General features: G+C 41.5%; 2 protein-coding genes across 2 annotated transcripts; both read right to left on the bottom strand.

Annotated features, from left to right (window-relative positions):
• Positions 1-1,049: 1,049 nt before the first annotated feature.
• LOC128448176 (uncharacterized) lies at positions 1,050-18,453 on the bottom strand. The gene is made up of 4 exons (XM_053430735.1): positions 18,161-18,453; positions 14,264-15,979; positions 10,713-12,144; positions 1,050-4,651 (listed from the first exon to the last, which is right to left on the bottom strand). The coding sequence occupies exons 2-4, from the start codon at positions 15,970-15,972 to the stop codon at positions 1,889-1,891; spliced, it is 5,904 nt and encodes a 1,967-aa protein (XP_053286710.1). The 5' UTR covers positions 15,973-15,979; positions 18,161-18,453; the 3' UTR covers positions 1,050-1,888.
• Positions 9,523-12,578, bottom strand: LOC128447591 (leucine-rich repeat-containing protein 15). Its single transcript, XM_053429767.1, has 2 exons — positions 12,436-12,578; positions 9,523-12,329 (listed from the first exon to the last, which is right to left on the bottom strand). Exon 2 carries the CDS (start codon positions 12,318-12,320, stop codon positions 10,641-10,643), a length of 1,680 nt encoding a protein of 559 aa, XP_053285742.1. The 5' UTR covers positions 12,321-12,329; positions 12,436-12,578; the 3' UTR covers positions 9,523-10,640.
• Positions 18,454-19,545: the final 1,092 nt, after the last annotated feature.

Here is a 19,545-nt window from a genome sequence, read left to right as displayed (position 1 = left end):
TGCTTTACAATGAAAAGATAAATTATTAAAAGGCAGCGAGGAAACAGAAGTTTGACATTTTATGAATAGCTCACAAGCATTGCAGTGTCTTGATATTTGTCTGAATTAGCTTTAAACGGCCAGCTTAGAGTGATGAAACATGTCATTGTATAAGCATGATTGTCTTTAATGAAATGATTAATATAAAGCAGGTGGAAACTCAAAATATGACATATCATATAAGTTATTTTGAGGCGGTTGTGTATGTATACGTAGTTTGGATGCTGTTCAGTAACTCTGAGGTCTGTTGATGGCTTGGATGTCGTAGGGCTCCAAAGCCACTTTTATCTTTAGGGTATATGGTATATGGTTTATTTGTTGTATATATAAACACCCTCAAATTACAGTCAGCACCAAACCTCGTAATTACTTATAGTTCAATGCCATATTCATCATTCTGTTATACCATCAGAAAAAAACACAACTCAATTACTCAGGCCCTAAGAAGATCAAGTTTCTGTCCCTCTCTCTCTCTCTCTCTCTCTCTCTCTCTCTCTCTCTCTCTCTCTCTCTCTCTCTCTCTCTCTCTCTCATGTATATACAAACTCCTGCACATGTGCACTGGGTTAATGAATCCAGGCACCCGCTCTGTTCCTGTGTTACTATCTTGTAGAAGGCCTAATTAATGTATTTAACCTTTAGCCATCAGACAGACAGACGTGCCAACACCAGACTCCTGCTCAGTGTTTTTCACTCTGCAACTTCTTCAGTTTACGACATGTGAGATTATTTTCTTCTGAATAGAAACATAAAAGAAATTCACTGATGAAGAAAATGTGTTATATTACTTATGCTGATGAAACATGCCATGATTTTTTATTCAGACTTCTAAAACATTACCCTGGTTGCACAACCTTTTAACTGTGTGCTCAATAAACCTACTTGAGTGGACTTGTTTTATGTGAATGAGACTGAATAAGAAGTTTTGTAGATCTGTGGCTCCCCCTGGTGTACAAGTGAACCTGACTTTCAAAATGTTTTACAGAAAAATAAAAGTCTATTCAGCCTGATTGGTTACATGTTTTTTATTAGGAATGTGTATTGTACATTTTCTAAGCATTAAATCAACTTTTACATTTCATTACATTATATTTAGCTGATGCTTTCAGCCAAGGCGACTTACAATTAGTGCATTCAACCATGAGGGTACAAACACAGAACAACAAAGAATCAAGAAAGTACAATTTTCCTCAAGAAAGCCAAACTCCAAAGTGCTATAAGAAAGTGCCATATAAGTTATATTTTCTATTCAAGGTATAGTCAGAAGAGATGTGTTTTTAGTTTGCGGCAAAAGATGCATAGACTTTCTGCTGTCCTGATGTCATTAGGGAGCTCGTTCCACCAATTAGGAGCCAAGACAGCAAACAGTCGTGATTTTGGTGAATGGTTGGCTGAAAGGGAGCAAGAAGCTGATTGGCAGATGCAGAACGGAGTGAACGGGCTGGGCTGTAAGGTTTGACCATGTCCTGGATGTAGACTGGACTCGATCCATTCGCAGCACGTTACGCAAGTAATAGTGTTTTGAAACGGATGCAGGAAGCTTATTATTTAAACCTGCCCTATGCCAGTTTCATATTGACGATGGACCACAGGACTAATTATGTGTGAAAGTAATGACTCATATTGACAAAGCCAGGAGAATTACATCCCATCTCTGCAGTTGCCCTCCCGCTCTATAGATGTTTTAGCAGCTCGCATCATATTCCAGATATTCCACCTTTTGAAGGTGACCACCAAAAAGATATCTATAATTTCAGGTTTAAGAGTTCTTTTGCAGGTGTTTTGACTGCTCGCCATTTACCATCATAGTAACTAGAGCATTGAACTCTCTGTTTAGTATTGTTTTTGTTTAAATTCCTTGAGTCTCTGCCTCTCGAAGAGGCCTAAGGATGACCTCTTTCCTGTAGGAGAAGCGTGTGAGTTTGACCCTGTGACGCATCTTCTCTTTGTATTGCAGCAGGAAGTAAACAGCCAGGGTGAACTTAGCCAGCACCAATGTGCAGGTGATCTCCACCACCAGCAGTGCGGTGCAGATCATCAGCAGGGACTTGCACTGCTGTTCTTTGCTTCTGTGCCGATATGAGATTAAAGAGACCGGAGACACTGGTTCCACTGGATGTGTGAAGATATGTGTAGTGGTTGTGGTTGTTGTTGTGGCTGTGGGTGTTGGAGTTGTGGTCGGAGTAGTTGTGGGTGTGGTTGTTGTTGTTGTAGTCATAGGTGTGGTGGTGGTTGTGGTTGTGGTTGTGGTTGTGGGTTTGGTCATTGTAAGTGTGGTTGTAGGTGTGGTTGTTGGAGTAGTGGTTGTGGTTGTTGTTGTGGGTGTGGCTGTTGTTGTTATAGTCGTAGGTGTGGTTGTGGGTTTGGTCGTTGTAAGTGTGGTTGTAGGTGCGGTTGATGGAGTAGTGGTTGTGGTTGTTGTAGTGGCTGTTGTTGTTGGTGTGGTTGTTGGAGGAGTGGTTGTGGTTGTTGTTGTGGGTGTGGCTGTTGTTGTTATAGTCGTAGGTGTGGTTGTGGGTTTGGTTGTTGTAAGTGTGGTTGTAGGTGCGGTTGATGGAGTAGTGGTTGTGGTTGTTGTAGTGGCTGTTGTTGTTGGTGTGGTTGTTGGAGGAGTGGTTGTGGTTGTAGTCGTAGGTGTGGTTGTTATTGTGGTTGTGGGTTTGGTCGGTGTAAGTGTGATTGTAGGTGTGGTTGATGGAGTAGTGGTTGTGGTTGTTGTTGTGGGTGTGGTTGTTGGAGGAGTGGTGGTGGTTGTTGTTGTGATTGTTGGAGTAGTGGCTGGAGTAGTGGTTGTTGTTGTGGGTGTGGTTGTTGGAGTAGTGGATGTGGTTGTTGTTGATGGTGGGGTTGTTGGAGTAGTGGTCGTTGTTGTGGGTGTGGTTTTTGGAGGAGTGGTTGTGGTTGTTGTTGTGGGTGTGGTTGTTGGAGTAGTGGCTGGAGTAGTGGTTGTGGGTGTGGTTGTTGGAATAGTGGTTGTTGTTGAGGGTGTGGTTGTTGGAGTAGTGGTTGGAGTAGTTGTGGGTGTGGTTGTTGGCGTAGTAGTTGGAGTAGTTGTGGGTGTGGTTGTTGTTGTTGTAGTCGTAGGTGTGGTTGTGGGTTTGGTCGTTGTAAGTGTGGTTGTAGGTGTGGTGGATTTTGAGGTGGTTGTAGCTAAAGTTGTGGTTGGTATTATTGTTGTCGGTTGTGTGGTCGGAAGTGTAGTCGGTAGTGTTGTGGTTGTGGGAGTTGTTGTGGTGGTGGTGGTGGGGCGGGTAGTTGTAGGGGGAAGGGTGGGGCAAATTAATTGATCTTCCGTCAAGGATTGGATGTCCTGCCCCTTTAAATGTTCTGGATACTCACAGACAACAGGTGAGGCTAGCTTGTGAGAGTTTGCTTTTATCCAGAGGTGAAAAGAAATCAGATTACAGTCACAGTGCCAAGGGTTTTCACTGAGGGAAAGCATCTTTAGCTTTGTTAAAGGCTCAAAAATATTCCCAGGGAGCGTCTGCAGGTCGTTATGATCGAGCTTTAGTGTGACCAGTGACTGAAGCTTTTCAAACACATCTGCATCCAGCGACTTTATCTCGTTATTCTGTAGGTTTAGCTCTGTCAGCTTCTCTGGGCCTTCAAAGTACTCGGGAGACAAGGAGGCAAAATGATTATTAGACAAGTCCAGCTTCTTGACTTTGTTCAGGGGGCTAAATATTCCTGGAGGAAGGGTGCTGAGATCATTTTGACTGAGGCTTAACTGAGTCAGTTTAGGCATTTTCCCAAAAAGAATTGGTGGGAGACTTGTCAGTTTATTTTTCTGCAGGGTCAGAGTTTTAAGTTGAGGGAAGCCAACAAAATATTCATCAGGTAAACTGGTGAGGAGGTTATTGTCCAAAGTGATCTTCTTTAGTTTGTCTTTATGTGGAAACAGATTTGGTGATAATTCGGCTATTTTGTTGCCCTGCAAGGCGATTTCCGTCAAGTCTGGTAAACTCTGAAAAATGTCCTCAGGAATGGTGGTTAGCTGATTCTCATAAAGACGTAGTACCTGCAGTTTGCTAAGGTTTGAGAACAAACTGGTAGAAACAGTGGAAATGTTGTTTTTAGCTAAACTGAGAGACACAAGGTTCTCAAGTCCTTCAAACGTTCCATCTTCAATCAATGCGATCTCGTTCCCATGTAGCTGGATCTCCTTTACATTTTTAAGGCCGTCAAACAAGCCTCTCTCCAAATGGCGTAGCCTGTTCCACTTCAGTATGATACTCTCCAGGCTGCTGATGTCTTTGAAGACTCCAACTGGGATTAACCTTAATGGAGTGTTGGAGATCTCAACTTGCTTGAGGGACCCCAAACCTTCAAAAGCTCCTGGCTCAATAGTTGATGTTGGAGTGTTTATGAACTCCACCTTTTCAAGCTGCGGGTTTTTAGCAAAGGCTGCTTTAGGTATTGTTTCCACCTGGCTAGCCACAAAAAAAACCTCTGTCACACCTGCTCTCAGCAATTGAGGAATATCTGTCGTAGATGCAGTGAAGACTTGCTCGTGGTCTTTGGGGTTGTCTGTCCGAGTGTCGTATTGAGGCAACGACGTCTCAAACAGTACAGACAGAAAAAGAACGACGATTTCTCCTCTTGACATTGTTATTCACTATCAAAAGAAAAAAGATATGATCATATATAACTTACAATATTGAACAGATAAGATGTTGATCCATGTTCTGTTACAGTCAAATATAAAAGGAACATTCACGTACCAGATTATTTGCAGTCGCAGGATGAAGCAGAAGGTAGTTTCATTAGAGATGAGACACGAACAAACAGTCTCATCAGTTATCTTTGTGAAAGAGTGCATCCCACATGAGGCGTGGTGTAAGACACGTCTGCAGCTTGAGATAAGAGCGGACACTGGAGAATGTTTTTAATGTTTGAGGCATTAACTTCATGGCTCAGCAGAATGGCTCTAAGATTACAAAATGTTACAGTAATTTGTTATTTTTCACTAGCAATCAGTATCTATAAACTCAATACTAAATAAGTTTTCAAAACAAATTAGTCCATCAGTGATTTGGATGTTTTGATTATACTTTAGAGTCTGACTCTATAGATAAGTTTGCAGCTCTTACAAGCTTATATATGATGTATATTAGGTTTTTTTCCACCTGGAGCAGTTGTGTAAATTCATCTGTATTTAAAGGTTGAAGATTCATCATTCTCTTGAAATTCCCACACACTGTGGAATGTAAACACTTTCATGCAGCTGTTTCCACATTGGTGAAAGCAGAAAGAAAGTAAAACTTTACAAGTCAAAAACCCTTCTGTTCACATTAACTTATCTTAAGTTTGTTGATCTAGTTTTGTTTTAGCTTCCCTACCAGAACATTGTTATTTTCAGTTAATAATTAGTCAGCATTTGTGATTCGTTTGTTTTGTCTTGTCTCTGTATAATTGCAGGGGAAGCAATGGAAGGAAGTTTGGGATTCAGGCCAAAATAGTTTCAACCATTATTGGGACTTCATTCCAGTAGATGGCAGTCTTATATATTGAATGGATATTGTTGCGGGTGGAAAATCAAAGGAGAGGAGTCGTCGTTCTCAAGTTGAAATTAGGCAAGTTTATTCAGAGGTCACAGGTCAGGAAAACGCGGTGTACAGCAATTGAACATGCATGGGTCTCTAGTTCTATGCAGAAGGCTACACAGAAAAAGAGGCGCTTAAACAGAGTGCGCACATAGGTTATATATTGATATATTGGGCGTGACTGGGGTTCGTCTTGGATTGGTCAAAACTAGATGGAGGCCGCTGCATCTAGACGGGGCAGTGCCTCCTCCTCTTGGAATGTCGCGTGATGAAGATATCGTACGTGCAATCCATTGTCGTGGTTACCAGAGGTCATAATGTTCCTGTCTCAACGCAGCTGCCTTAGTGTGTTGTGGGGGAGAGAGATTTCAGTCCAAGGTCTGCTCATTATCTGCTGTTGGTGTTCTACTTTGTGTGTGTGTGAATTGAAACAGGGAGCTGGGATGTGTGGTACAAAGTGTTGACTGTTCTGCAGAGTGTAATAATAAGGTATAAGGACATGGTATGTGTATCTGACCACACGCTAAAGTGTGTGTATTTCAATAAATCCCCCTTTCCACACCTGATAGGTGTGGACAACACAGGGAAGGCAAAGGGCAGTAAAGGGCAAGGCAGATAAACAAACCCAACTAAAGCCATGATCAAAAAACACAACACCACAAATAAAATCAAAAAGAAACCTATACTATAAAACGTCAAAACATAGCTGTGATCAGAAGAATCACAGCCATCAAAACTTGTGTCGAGAAGAAGCTCCTTTTCATCTTAAGTCCACAGTGTCACTTGTAAGGGAAAATTCAACTGACGAGGGGCTGTATACACTAAAGAGGGGCCAATTTGGGTCAAAACCGTGTCCAGAATAGGTCCATACATCACCATTTGGGGCTATGTGACTAATCAGGGGTCAGAGCGACTGAGGGGACAGTCTGTAACGCAAGAGCAAAGGCATGGTCAATATCTGGTCAATTGTCATAATATGAGCAAAAATCATAAGAAACATAGTCTGTCATATCCCTTGTCTCCTCAGAGTGAGCTAGCAGAGATGTCATTATTTTGTATCGCAGAGTCTATGACACGGATGCACAGGACTCGAATGCATGAAATACAACAACATCCGCAGATGGCGAACAGGGCTATGACCACTGCGACAGATAGTATGAAGGCCGAGACCAGTTTAGACCATTTGCCAAAGAATTTAGTCATAAATACATCCCATGGTTTCACGTCAGAGTGTTTCTTCATTTCCACAGAGAGTGAGTGCAGTCTATGGAGTGCTTTAGATAATGTACCGTCTGGGGCTGTGTTGTTGGGGATGAACGTACAACATTGTGCTAAAGGTCAAAAACAGTACCGTCCCCCTAAACCCACATAACCCAGGGTGTCTGAACGGATGCCAAGGTGTTTGCCTTGGTTCCATTTTTATTTTTGTATTATTTAATTAAAACACATGCATGATACTGTGGATTTAGAGAGAAAATGTAACACAAGAAACAAAATCAAACTCTAACACTGTGGACTCTGTTAAATGCTCAAAATGAATAGGAAAATAGAAAACATAAGGAAAAGTAAAACTCCGGCGTCGGTTCACAGGTCCCGCCGAGAGGGTCTTTATCAGTGTGTGAGAGGGGGTGTGGTGTAGCTCTGAGAGGTTGCTAGCACTTCAGGCTGTATCAGTTATAGTGTGTCCCAAGTTCTGTGTGCTTGCTTAGGGAACTGGAGCGCTTAATGCCAAAACATAGCTGTGATTAAAAGAATTACAGCCAGCAAAACAAAAATGTAAAAACAAACAATTCAATTAATATAAAAGCATCAAAACATAGCTGTGATTAAAAGAATTACAGCCAGCAAAACAAAAATGTAAAAACAAACAATTCAATTAATATAAAAGCATCAAAACATAGCTGTGATTAAAAGAATCACAGCCAGCAAACAAAATTAATAAAAGTAAATAAAACAGCATTTCAACAACCAAAGAGAAGAGCTAGATTTCCCTTCTTACCAAACCTGAGCATTGCAGAACAGATCAGCTGTTATTGAACTTTCACTGGGCTCATTGCATCGGAGCAGCAACTTCTCCAGACTAAAAACAAAAAACATTGTTATCTCATTCTCACAAGGCCACAGTTGCGGATGAAACTTTTGTATCGGTGTAAGTGGCTTAAATATAATACAAACAGAGAAAGGAAAGAAAAAACATTGCACTTTAACTGTACTTAGAGATGGGCTTTAAAATGACACCTTAATGTGATGTAATGAATCACTCATCCTTGAATTTATATTACGAATCCAATTAGTAACTTGTGGATTATTAAAATGGTCTTTACTATTAGCCCTGCTGTGTCAGGTAAAAATAAAATAAGATGTTAAATGATTCTTCTTTTTGTAGAACTTTTGAGGCCAAAACCTTTCTCCTTTCCTCTAATAGATTAGATGTATTGGAAATATCTGAAACAACAAATTTGTGCCAAAAAGTGTAATTTTAACAATTCAGTTTGGAATTCTTTACTTCTGATTGAAGCCATATTAAAACAAACAAACAAACAAACTACATAGAAACAAACAACCACGCCTCTTTGTGATCTTAACGCCAGTTGTAAGCTGTAAGGCTTCTGGCCCTCCCCCTTTTCACCCTCTGCTGTGCACGTCTTAATCTTGGGAGTAATTTTACGACCAGAAGAAGCACAGGACTCCATGGCAGTCCAGGAGTAACACAGGTCCAACCTATACCCTCTCCATTTTTTTTTTTTTTCAAATTAGTTATTATTTCAGCCAATGGGCGGGAACGTGAAGGTGCTGGGGTACAATGTGTCAGGTGGTGCCAAGGTGCGCCTGATTTACCCTTGACCTGGGTCGAGTGTGAAGTAACCTCCTTCACTTCGTACGGTCCAGTCCACCTGGGTTCTGGCCACTTTCTCTTGTGAACCTTAACTCTTACCCAGTCACCAACTTTTACCTTCGGTCCTGCAGCTTCCTCCGGATCAGTCGCCAGGGCCCTGGAGACCTGATTGGAGAGAGCTACAGTAACAGCAGTTAAAACCTTCATATAACTTGACATTTCAATTTCAAGGACATCCAGGGGTGGCACGTGACCTCCATCCCTGGGTGGACCACGCATAGCGACTCAGGTGTGTCTTACCGCCTGGGGATGACCTCATCGTCATCAACACCAATGGCAGGGCTTCAACCCATGTCATCTTAGTGTCTGCACAAACCTTCGCAATTTTGGTTTTCAATGTTTGATTGGCTCTTTCTACAAGGCCTTGTGACTGTGGATGATACACTGAGCCAAACTTGTGGTGTATGCCGAAGGCAGCCTCTACCTCTACTCAACGGGCTGCGCCTCAGCGGTCTCCCCCACAGTCACTTTTTCTAATTTTATATCTCTTTCTACATATAATCTTTGATAGTCCAATTGTTAGGCCCTTCCATTCCCTTTTTTGTGAGATTTGGAGGGCCTGTGAGTTAAACCCGTAGCGACATGCCCACACACAAACCCGTTAAGGTGCTTTGTTTTACAGTGTGTGTCGTCACGCCAACCCCCACATTAACCACCGTCATGGAGCTATTTTACAACATGCGTCTGGCTGAATTTTAACTCCTTTTTTCTCACAGCGTTTTCAGACCTTTCTAATTACTATTCTAAATTTAGCATATGCAACTCGTACTCACCCTCAGTACTACTGATCAAATATTTAGTTTTTTTTCCTATCATGACAATATGCAGATTTCAATTAAATAGGCTCTGCTTACCTTTTAATAGTACAGCGCTGTTTTGATCAGGTTCCCGAGGAGAGACAAGCCACGCAGGGCGGTTCTTTCCCGTCCGAGAGACGACCTCCTCCCCGACTGGTTGATTTCCACTCCGCTCTTTTCAATCGTCTAAAACCATCCTCTGCTACCATTTTGTTGCAGGTGGAAAATCAAAGGAGAGGAGTCGTCGTTCTCAAGTTGAAATTAGGCAAGTTTATTCAGAGGTCACAGGTCAGGAAAACGCGGTGTCCAGCAATTGAACATGCATGGGTCTCTAGTTCTATGCAGAAGGCTACACAGAAAAAGAGGCGCTTAAACAGAGTGCGCACATAGGTTATATATTGATATATTGGGCGTGACTGGGGTTCGTCTTGGATTGGTCAAAACTAGATGGAGGCCGCTGCATCTAGACGGGGCAGTGCCTCCTCCTCTTGGAATGTCGCGTGATGAAGATATCGTACGTGCAATCCATTGTCGTGGTTACCAGAGGTCATAATGTTCCTGTCTCAACGCAGCTGCCTTAGTGTGTTGTGGGGGAGAGAGATTTCAGTCCAAGGTCTGCTCATTATCTGCTGTTGGTGTTCTACTTTGTGTGTGTGTGAATTGAAACAGGGAGCTGGGATGTGTGGTACAAAGTGTTGACTGTTCTGCAGAGTGTAATAATAAGGTATATAAGGACATGGTATGTGTATCTGACCACACGCTAAAGTGTGTGTATTTCAATAATATAATCAAGGGGAAAGCAGACAAAAGTTGGATGAGTGGTGGAAGTTAGTACCATCGATAAATGTGCCAAAATTACTACATCACTCTGTTTCTGACAATCAACATAGTTTCAGTGAATGATTACTTTGAATGCAAAGTTGTGGTACAGTATCATGCTGTACCCTTTTTCAATTCAGTGTGACTTCTTTAAAATCCACTCAGTCTGGACAGGAGATTTCATGTGAAGTCGTTTTAAGAAGATCAGCAACACAATTTGTAATTTTTTCTGTCAATCACATTATATATATGCCATAACTTAACCTTTACTTTGTAGGTAAACTACTTGTCACAGGGATTTCAGTCCTGTTTTGTCTTTCACCATTTTCTGGAATAAGGTTTTTATGTCATATTCCTTGAGAGAAAGTGTGTAAGTTGTGAAGATAAACCATGAATAGCTTACTTCAGTAAATTATCACTTCAAAGTGAGACTGATTCCTCTAAAAGCAATGCATTTATTCATTGCAAAGTAATATGTTGCTTTGAATTTTCTTACAATGGATGAACAATTACATCTTTGATTTAGCATGGATACTCATTCAATGATTACAACTGTTGCTGAAATGTATTGTTAGCACAGAAATTCAAACTGCAATAATTAATGAAATAATGAAAGACCATTGAACAGAGTTTAGTTGTGGGTGTGGTTGTTGGATTTGTAGTTGGAGTAGTTGTGGGTGTGGTTGTTGTTGTTGTAGTCGTAGGTGTGGTTGTGGGTTTGGTCGTTGTAAGTGTGGTTGTAGGTGTGGTGGATGTTGAGATGGTGGTAGCTAAAGTTGTGGTTGGTATTATTGTTGTCGCTTGTGTGGTCGGAAGTGTAGTCGGTAGTGTTGTGGTTGTGGGAGTTGTTGTGGTGGTGGTGGTGGGGCTGGTAGTTGTAGGGGGAAGGGTGGGGCAAATTAATTGATCTTCCGTCAAGGATTGGATTTCCTGCCCCTTTAAATGTTCTGGATACTCACAGACAACAGGTGAGGCTAGCTTGTCAGAGTTTGCTTTTATCCAGAGGTGAAAAGAAATCAGATTACAGTCACAGTGCCAAGGGTTTTCACTGAGGGAAAGCATGTTTAGCTTTGTTAAAGGCTCAAAAATATCCTCAGGGAGCGTCTGCAGGTCGTTATGATCGAGCTTTAGTGTGACCAGTGACTGAAGCTTTTCAAACACATCTGCATCCAGCGACTTTATCTCGTTATTCTGTAGGTTTAGCTCTGTCAGCTTCTCTGGGCCTTCAAAGTACTCGGGAGACAAGGAGGCAAAATGATTATTAGACAAGTCCAGCTTCTTGACTTTGTTCAGGGGGCTAAATATTCCTGGAGGAAGGGTGCTGAGATCATTTTGACTGAGGCTTAACTGAGTCAGTTTAGGCATTTTCCCAAAAAGAATTGGTGGGAGACTTGTCAGTTTATTTTTCTGCAGGGTCAGAATTTTAAGCTGAGGGAAGCCAACAAAATATTCATCAGGTAAACTGGTTAGGAGGTTATTGTCCAAAGTGATCTTCTTTAGTTTGTCTTTATGTGGAAACAGATTTGGTGATAATTCGGCTATTTTGTTGACCTGCAAGGCGATTTCCGTCAAGTCTGGTAAACTCTGAAAAATGTCCTCAGGAATGGTGGTTAGCTGATTCTCATAAAGACGTAGTACCTGCAGTTTGCTAAGGTTTGAGAACAAACTGGTAGAAACAGTGGAAATGTTGTTTTTAGCTAAATTGAGAGACACAAGGTTCTCAAGTCCTTCAAACGTTCCATCTTCAATCAATGCGATCTCGTTCCCATGTAGCTGGATCTCCTTTACATTTTTAAGGCCGTCAAACAAGCCTCTCTCCAAACGGCGTAGCCTGTTCCACTTCAGTATGATACTCTCCAGGCTGCTGATGTCTTTGAAGACTCCAACTGGGATTAACATTAATGGAGTGTTGGAGATCTCAACTTGCTTGAGGGACCCCAAACCTTCAAAAGCTCCTGGCTCAATAGTTGATGTTGGAGTGTTTATGAACTCCACCTTTTCAAGCTGCGGGTTTTTAGCAAAGGCTGCTTTAGGTATTGTTTCCACCAAGCTACCCACAAAGAAAACCTCTGTCACACCTGCTCTCAGCAATTGAGGAATATCTGTCGTAGATGCAGTGAAGACTTGCTCATGCTCTATGGGGTTGTCCATCCAAGTGTCGTATTGAGGCAACGACGTCTCAAACAGTACAGACAGAAAAAGAACGACGATTTCTCCTCTTGACATTGTTATTCACTATCAAAAGAAAAAAGATATGATCATATATAACTTACAAAATTGAACAGATAAGATGTTGATCCATGTTCTGTTACAGTCAAATATTAAAGGAACATTCACGTACCAGATTATTTGCAGTCGCAGGATGAAGCAGAAGGTAGTTTCATTAGAGATGAGACACGAACAAACAGTCTCATCAGTTATCTTTGTGAAAGAGTGCATCCCACATGAGGCGTGGTGTAAGGCACGTCTGCAGCTTGAGATAAGAGCGGACACTGGAGAATGTTTTTAATGTTTGAGGTATTAACTTCATGGCTCAGCAGAATGGCTCTAAGATTACAAAATGTTACAGTAATTTGTTATTTTTCACTAGCAATCAGTATCTATAAACTCAATACTAAATAAGTTTTCAAAACAAATTAGTCCATCAGTGATTTGGATGTTTTGATTATACTTTAGAGTCTGACTCTATAGATAAGTTTGCAGCTCTTACAAGCTTATATATGATGTATGTTAGTTTTTTTTTCACCTGGAGCAGTTGTGTAAATTCATCTGTATTTAAAGGTTGAAGATTCATCATTCTCTCGAAATTCCCACACACTGTGGAATGTAAACACTTTCATGCAGCTGTTTCCACATTGGTGAAAGCAGAAAGAAAGTAAAACTTTACAAGTCAACAACCCTTCTGTTCACAATAACTTATCTTAAGTTTGTTGATCTAGTTTTGTTTTAGCTTCCCTACCAGAACATTGTTATTTTCAGTTAATAATTAGTCAGCATTTGTGATTCGTTTGTTTTGTCTTGTCTCTGTATAATTGCAGGGGAAGCAATGGAAGGAAGTTTGGGATTCAGGCCAAAATAGTTTCAACCATTATTGGGACTTCATTCCAGTAGATGGCAGTCTTATATATTGAATGGATATAATCAAGGGGACAGCAGACAAAAGTTGGATGAGTGTTGGAAGTTAGTGCCATCGCTAAATGTGCCAAAATTACTACATCACTCTGTTTCTGACAATCAACATAGTTTCAGTGAATGATTACTTTGAATGCAAAGTTGTGGTACAGTATCATGCTGTACCTCTTTCAATTCAGTGTGACTTCTTTAAAATCCACTCAGTCTGGACAGGAGATTTCATGTGAAGTCGTTTTAAGAAGATCAGCAACACAATTTGTAATTTTTTCTGTCAATCACATTATATATGATGCAGTATGTTGCTTCTGACCGCCATAACTTAACCTTTACTTTGTGGGTAAACTACTTGTCACAGGGATTTCAGTCCTGTTTTGTCTTTCACCATTTTCTTGAATAAGGTTTTTATGTCATATTCCTTGAGAGAAAGTGTGTAAGTTGTGATGATAAACCATGAATAGCTTACTTCAGTAAATGATCACTTCAAAGAGAGACTGATTCCTCTAAAAGCAATGCATTTATTCATTGCAAAGTAATATGTTGCTTTGAATTTTCTTACAATGGATGAACAATTACATCTTTGATTTAGCATGGATACTCATTCAATGATTACAACTGTTGCTGAAATTTATTGTTAGCACAGAAATTCAAACTGCAATAATTAATGAAATAATGAAAGACCATTGAACAGAGTACTCAGTTCAGTCAAAAGAAGGTCACTGTTTCTGTGCATTTCAGTTTACATTCACCAAATAATCCCACTGTCCCATAAAATAGTTTTTACAGATAGTGTGCAAGATGACAGATCACTTTTTAGAGCACACAGTACTGGTACAAAGCGGTATGCTAACTAATTCAAAAGAAAATCAGTTTCCTTGTTTGTTCTAGCTGAAGAAGAAGGAGCTGTTGCGGTTCTTTCTATGACTTGGAGGCTCTAAAATCAACACTATGCTCCAGATGTTGTGGGCAGCCCTCAGTAATCAGCGAGCAGTTTCCCTTGGCTTTAAAAGTTCCTGTGTTATTGATGCTGGGTGGTCTACAGCACAGAGTTCTTATTTCTGCGGCCTATATTTCCTCTGCCTCTCTTGTTCTTCCTCCAGCACACGCAGCTGACGATCAGAGTGCTTATGATGACAGTGGACACTACTGCGATGATGATAAGGGTTATCCCAATATTATTAGTAACCGGTCCCTGTTCCCCCTGTCCACTGCTGGTGACTTCCTCAGGCTCCGAGGTGGGCGTGGTGTTGACAGCAGGTGGCACAGTGCTTCTTCTCGTTGGAGGGGTATTTGGTTTCCTCCTCTTCTCCGTCGAAGTCAACACAGGATCCTCGGTAGAGCTGAGAGGCATCAGGTTCTTGTTTGTCAGCAGAGCGATCACCTCACCGTTCAGGTCGAAAGGCACTTCACACACCACAAGGGTTTGGTTGGCCTTGGTTGGGTGCTGTCTCAGCCAATCCCTAAGAGGCAGAATATCTTTATCACACCTCCAGGGATTCTGCTGTAGGAGCACTTCATTTGTCACGGTGAGTGCATCCAGACTTTCTTGTGGCATGCTGTTGAAGGAATTGTTTCGCAGGTCTATCTGTCCAAGATGGCTCACGCCCAGCAGAAAACCCACAGGGAGGGAGCTGATGAAGTTATGCTCCAGGGAAATGTTGACCAGGCTGGGAAGACCTTGGAAAGTCCCAGCTTGCAAGGTTGTGAGCAGATTGGTGTGGAGTGATATCTCTCCCACCTTCTCCAACCCCCTGAAGGTCCCGGAAGAAACGTAGTTGATCTGGTTGCGGCTCAGGACCAGCAGACGCATGTGAGTCAGATTTCTGAAGGTGTCATCCTCCAAACGGCTGAGCTTGTTGTCATATAGCCACAGCTCCTGCAACGGCATGGGCCCAAACACCCCTGGACCCAGACTCTCCAGCTGGTTTTCATACAGTGACATCTGGGAGAGGAGGGGAAGGTTTAAAAAGATCCCCAGTGGAAGAGATGTAAGCCTGTTGTTAGAGAGGAACAGCTTTTGGAGCTTCCGAGTGTTAGAGAACAGGTCACGGTGGAGGTGAGTGATTAGATTGTCATTTAGGGATAGTTCCTCCAGATTGCCAAGGTCATCCAGACTGCCAGCAGGGAGTTCCTGTAGGGAGTTTTTACTAAGCCGAAGGATTTTAAGCTTAGAAAGACCCACGAATGTCTTTACAGGCAGTTGACTGAAATTGTTTCCGGAAAGTAAAAGATAACTTAGCTGAGTGAGAGTGTTAAAAGTTTCAAAAGGTACAGAGGTGAAAAGATTCTTGCTTAGGTCAAGAACTTTCAGATTCTTCAGAGAGGAAAACCAATGAGGGCGGAGTACCAGGAGTTTGTTGCTCTTTAGAGTCAGAGACTCAAGACTCAGAAGTTTTTGGAATAAGGCCTCTGGGAGATCTTGCAGTTCCGTGCCAGTAAACCCCAAGGCACCTATATTTGGAGTGGCATCAAGTGTGCCAGGGTGCACCTCCTTCAGAACAGTGTCTTTAATCACAAAGATGTTGAGGGCGTTAGAGAAAACCGCCAGGTCCTCTGGTTTCAGAGAGTAGATACTGGAGTTGGAGACGTAGAGGGCAGTGGTAGATGAGTTAAGAGGTGTGGGGAAGTCTGAGAGGCCACTGCAGAGTATTTTGTTTGTTTGACATTTACATCCAACTGGACAAGCCCAAACAACAGTATTTAGAGAACAGAGGAGAAGGAACACATGGAGGGTTGGTGGCAGGTCCATGTTTCTCCTAGAAAACAGAAGAAAAAAAACATTTTGCAGTTAGAACTGGTTGAGTCTTTAGCGTACATTTTTTGGTCCTCAAAGGGCATGCTGACCTTGAATTTGGACCTTTGACCACTCAAATCGATTAATCCATGAGTCTAAGTTAACATTTGCGTCAAATTTTTTAAGATTATCACAAGGTGTTTTTAAGAAAACAAGTTCAGAGAGCAAAAACAGGTTATATGAGGTCACAGTGACCTTGACCTATGACCCCCAAAGTCTAATAAGCTCATCCTTGATTCTAATTGAATGTTTGTGCTAAATGTAGTACAATTCCCTGTGGGTGTCATAACAACATTGATATTTTACCCAGAGCATAGATCCATTTATGCTCATGAAGGAAACTGAATTGCTCCGTTCTTAACACAAAGCTTTGTTTGTGCGTGTGCTACTCTCAGATATTTGCTGTGCAGTCTTTTTCTAGTTTCCGTGGTCTGTCTTTTCTCCTTTCCCTGAGAACAGAGACGAAGGGAGGATCTCTACATTTTAAATCATCAACATAATAAGACATTTCTACTGAAGATAACTCTAATTAGGAACAGTGCCTCCACGTTGCTGCCTCAGCATTCTTGTTTTAACCAAAGAGGAGACACTAGCATGGATCGATCTAGTGCTTTATTTTGCTGCCTGTGGCTTGGAGCATTGCTCATTAGTATTACCAAAAGGGCTGACTGGTGAAACACTGTTTTTAGCCAGCGTTTGGCATTAAAACGCTGAATTCTTGATTTGTATTCATCAGACATTTCAGTGTGCTGCGGGATGTTTTGGAATTAAAGACCCCAAATGCTGAGTAGACGCTGGTCTGACATACACATGGTGTTTGGTTTCCCCCGCTATAGCAAAGTACTTTCTACTTGCTCTCTAGATTTGCTGTGTTTATATCACAGCCTGCACATGTTGGAGGCTGAGGCTGTGCTCACTGTTTGTAACGGGACAGGAGAACAGAAATGCCTCTTTATACAAATCCATTTAAAGTTCTGCGACTTCATGTTGGCAAGCGTGAATTGTTTCTCAGCGGCTGAAGTGTATTAGGGTGCAGAAAGAGTCTCTGAGAGGAAGTGGCGTTTGTTCTTCTCTTTCTTTCTCCTTTGTTTTTCACATCAGAGATCGAGGGTCATAAAATCCACCCTGGTAAATCGCAGCTCTTCCTGTTTTTGACCAATTGTGAGCTCATTTTATTTAAGCTAAGGGGTGCGAGGTCCCTGCTGTGAGAGGGACATTTTAATTTCTTGTAGAAAATTATTAAAAATCTGTTTGTTACACTTCATTTCTAACGGTATACCTTCTACTTTTACAAAATCTGTGAAAATATAGAAAAAACGTAATGATAGTAATATTAGTTCTGACTTTCCCTTTTTTCTTCTATTGAGGTTTATGGGGAGATATCCACTGGTTTCATCACAATCTGCACTTCCCTTTTTATCTTAAATGTTGTGAATGTGATGTCAGATTTCACAATTAGGGTCAGGGTGGGGTTTCAATAATGGAAATCATTTTTTTTAAGTTGCCACACATTTCAGTTCCCCTTTATCTGTACGATAGACTTACACGCCTTATTTTGACAATTGTTTCTTCCCCCTTTCATCCTCCTCCACTAAAAAATCACAACTGCAGTTTAATAATATTCCAAATCAAACCATGTTTCCACTCTGGTTTATATTATAATGTCCCAGTCCAACTAAAACCACAGTCTAGTCTTCACTGGGCTGACCTGGAATGGTCTACATTGCAGTGTAATGGCTTAAGCATTTCCAGTTCACCAGTAATTGCTTAGATTTTTTTTTCCCCCTTGCCGGAGCTGATGCATCAGCACTTTGTAAAAGACTGAACTAACAGAAGAGAAAAGAAAGTGGTCAAGTCATTGAGACGGGATCCATTTTACATTTAAAAGGTTTTCATTTAAGCGTTTACATAAACTGTCAAAATGTTAGGATAACAATAACATAGAGAGTATATGTCGGCTGTCTTCTACACATGGATACACACGTTCCTTGGTTAAATCACAAAAGGACGTAAGCGGCAACTCATTGATCATCACAGCTGTCTCCTTCATGATTCCTCCCTGAAATCTTTTAGCCACATTTTCATTCTACGGCATGTTGATCAGCACCCTGGTTAACATGGCACACTATTTGGCAGAACTTACCTTCAGTAGGATCTGACGATTGACTGAACACAGACAGTGGGTCGGTCTGGTTATCTTTTATGTGCGTCCTCCCTTCTCGTCCTCAGCTTCACAAATCCTGTGATGAAAGTTTCCAGGACTCTCTCAACTCTCACGGCATCACATTTTCCTGCTCCTCGTCATCACCCGTTTCCCTTCCTCAGTCACTTTTTTATTTGTTCTGCTTTTTGTCCTGAGGTCATGAGACCTGCAGGTTCTGTCTCTGAAGCCTCAGTGTCACTGTTCAGCACCACACCTCCTCCTCACACGATCACACCCACACTCACATTTTCTGGGGGATCAGGCGACAGGGGAAGCCCCACCCCTCCGGGACTGGATTTGTGTTTGTACGGCTGCTTGAACGCATGTAGGAGGAGGTTTGTGATCTGTAATTCATCTGAGTGGATCCATATGTTTTTCAACTATGTAACTACATGTGTTTCTGGTTTTCCTCCAGGAACCCATTTACAGAATACATTAGTTGGTTAGTGTCGCAGGCAGGGGGAGAATTTGGTTCAAGTCAAGAGAAAGGATTTAGTGTTTAGTTTTGAGTGTGTGCGCACTGTTGTTGTTTTGGTTTTGCAAATTGAAGCATAAGCTGGTCATATTTTTATACGTCGCAACCCTGGTTTGCTTGTAAGCTGATGGGTTTGGCACTTGGCACCTCATAAATCCACTGTTAGGGAATTATACTCAGCACAAAAAAACAACAAAACAACCAGCGCAGCACAGCGTCCAGTCTTTTGTTGGAGATTATATGATTCTAGATGAAATAGTTTGAGAATTACCTGCTGCTCTACACAGCTACTGTAAATGTGCACATACATTATGCTGTTGAATCATAAATATCCACGTATCACGAAATCCTGCTTTATTAGGATGCAAGGAAACAAGAAATAACCCCTGAAAATGTTGAGCGTTTAGCTTTTTTTCATGAACCTGTTCATGTAAGTACGTGGTGATTTGGCCCTGATACTAAAATGTGGAATGTTCTGTTCCTCAATAAACCAGTGGGAGAGAGAAAAAAAAGGTTTAGCAGCGAGTGTTGTGCTGCTTCGAACATTCCTTTGTTGCTTCAAGTAAATCCATCAGTTTTTTAAGCCGACTAACTCCCTCTTTACCACAGGCTACAGATAGCGAGGGTGGAGTTAACGTATAGCCCGGCCGTTGCTGCAGTCTTTCTGATATTGCTGTGAAGACACAGGAAGAGAAAGTTCGTACCAGTGTTTTTTAATTGACTAATTTGATCTTTAATTTACAAAATCACAATGGAGTCTATCATCATCAAGCTGAAAAACATATACCTGATATTCCAGATTAAAAAGGGGGTTTTATCTGAAGTTTCTTCCAGGTTTAGAAAACATGCT

The sequence above is a fragment of the Pleuronectes platessa genome, chromosome 9 (genome assembly GCF_947347685.1).
Source record: "Pleuronectes platessa chromosome 9, fPlePla1.1, whole genome shotgun sequence".
In the NCBI taxonomy this organism is placed as follows: Eukaryota; Metazoa; Chordata; class Actinopteri; order Pleuronectiformes; family Pleuronectidae; genus Pleuronectes; species Pleuronectes platessa.
This window is presented reverse-complemented; position numbering and strand designations above follow the sequence as displayed.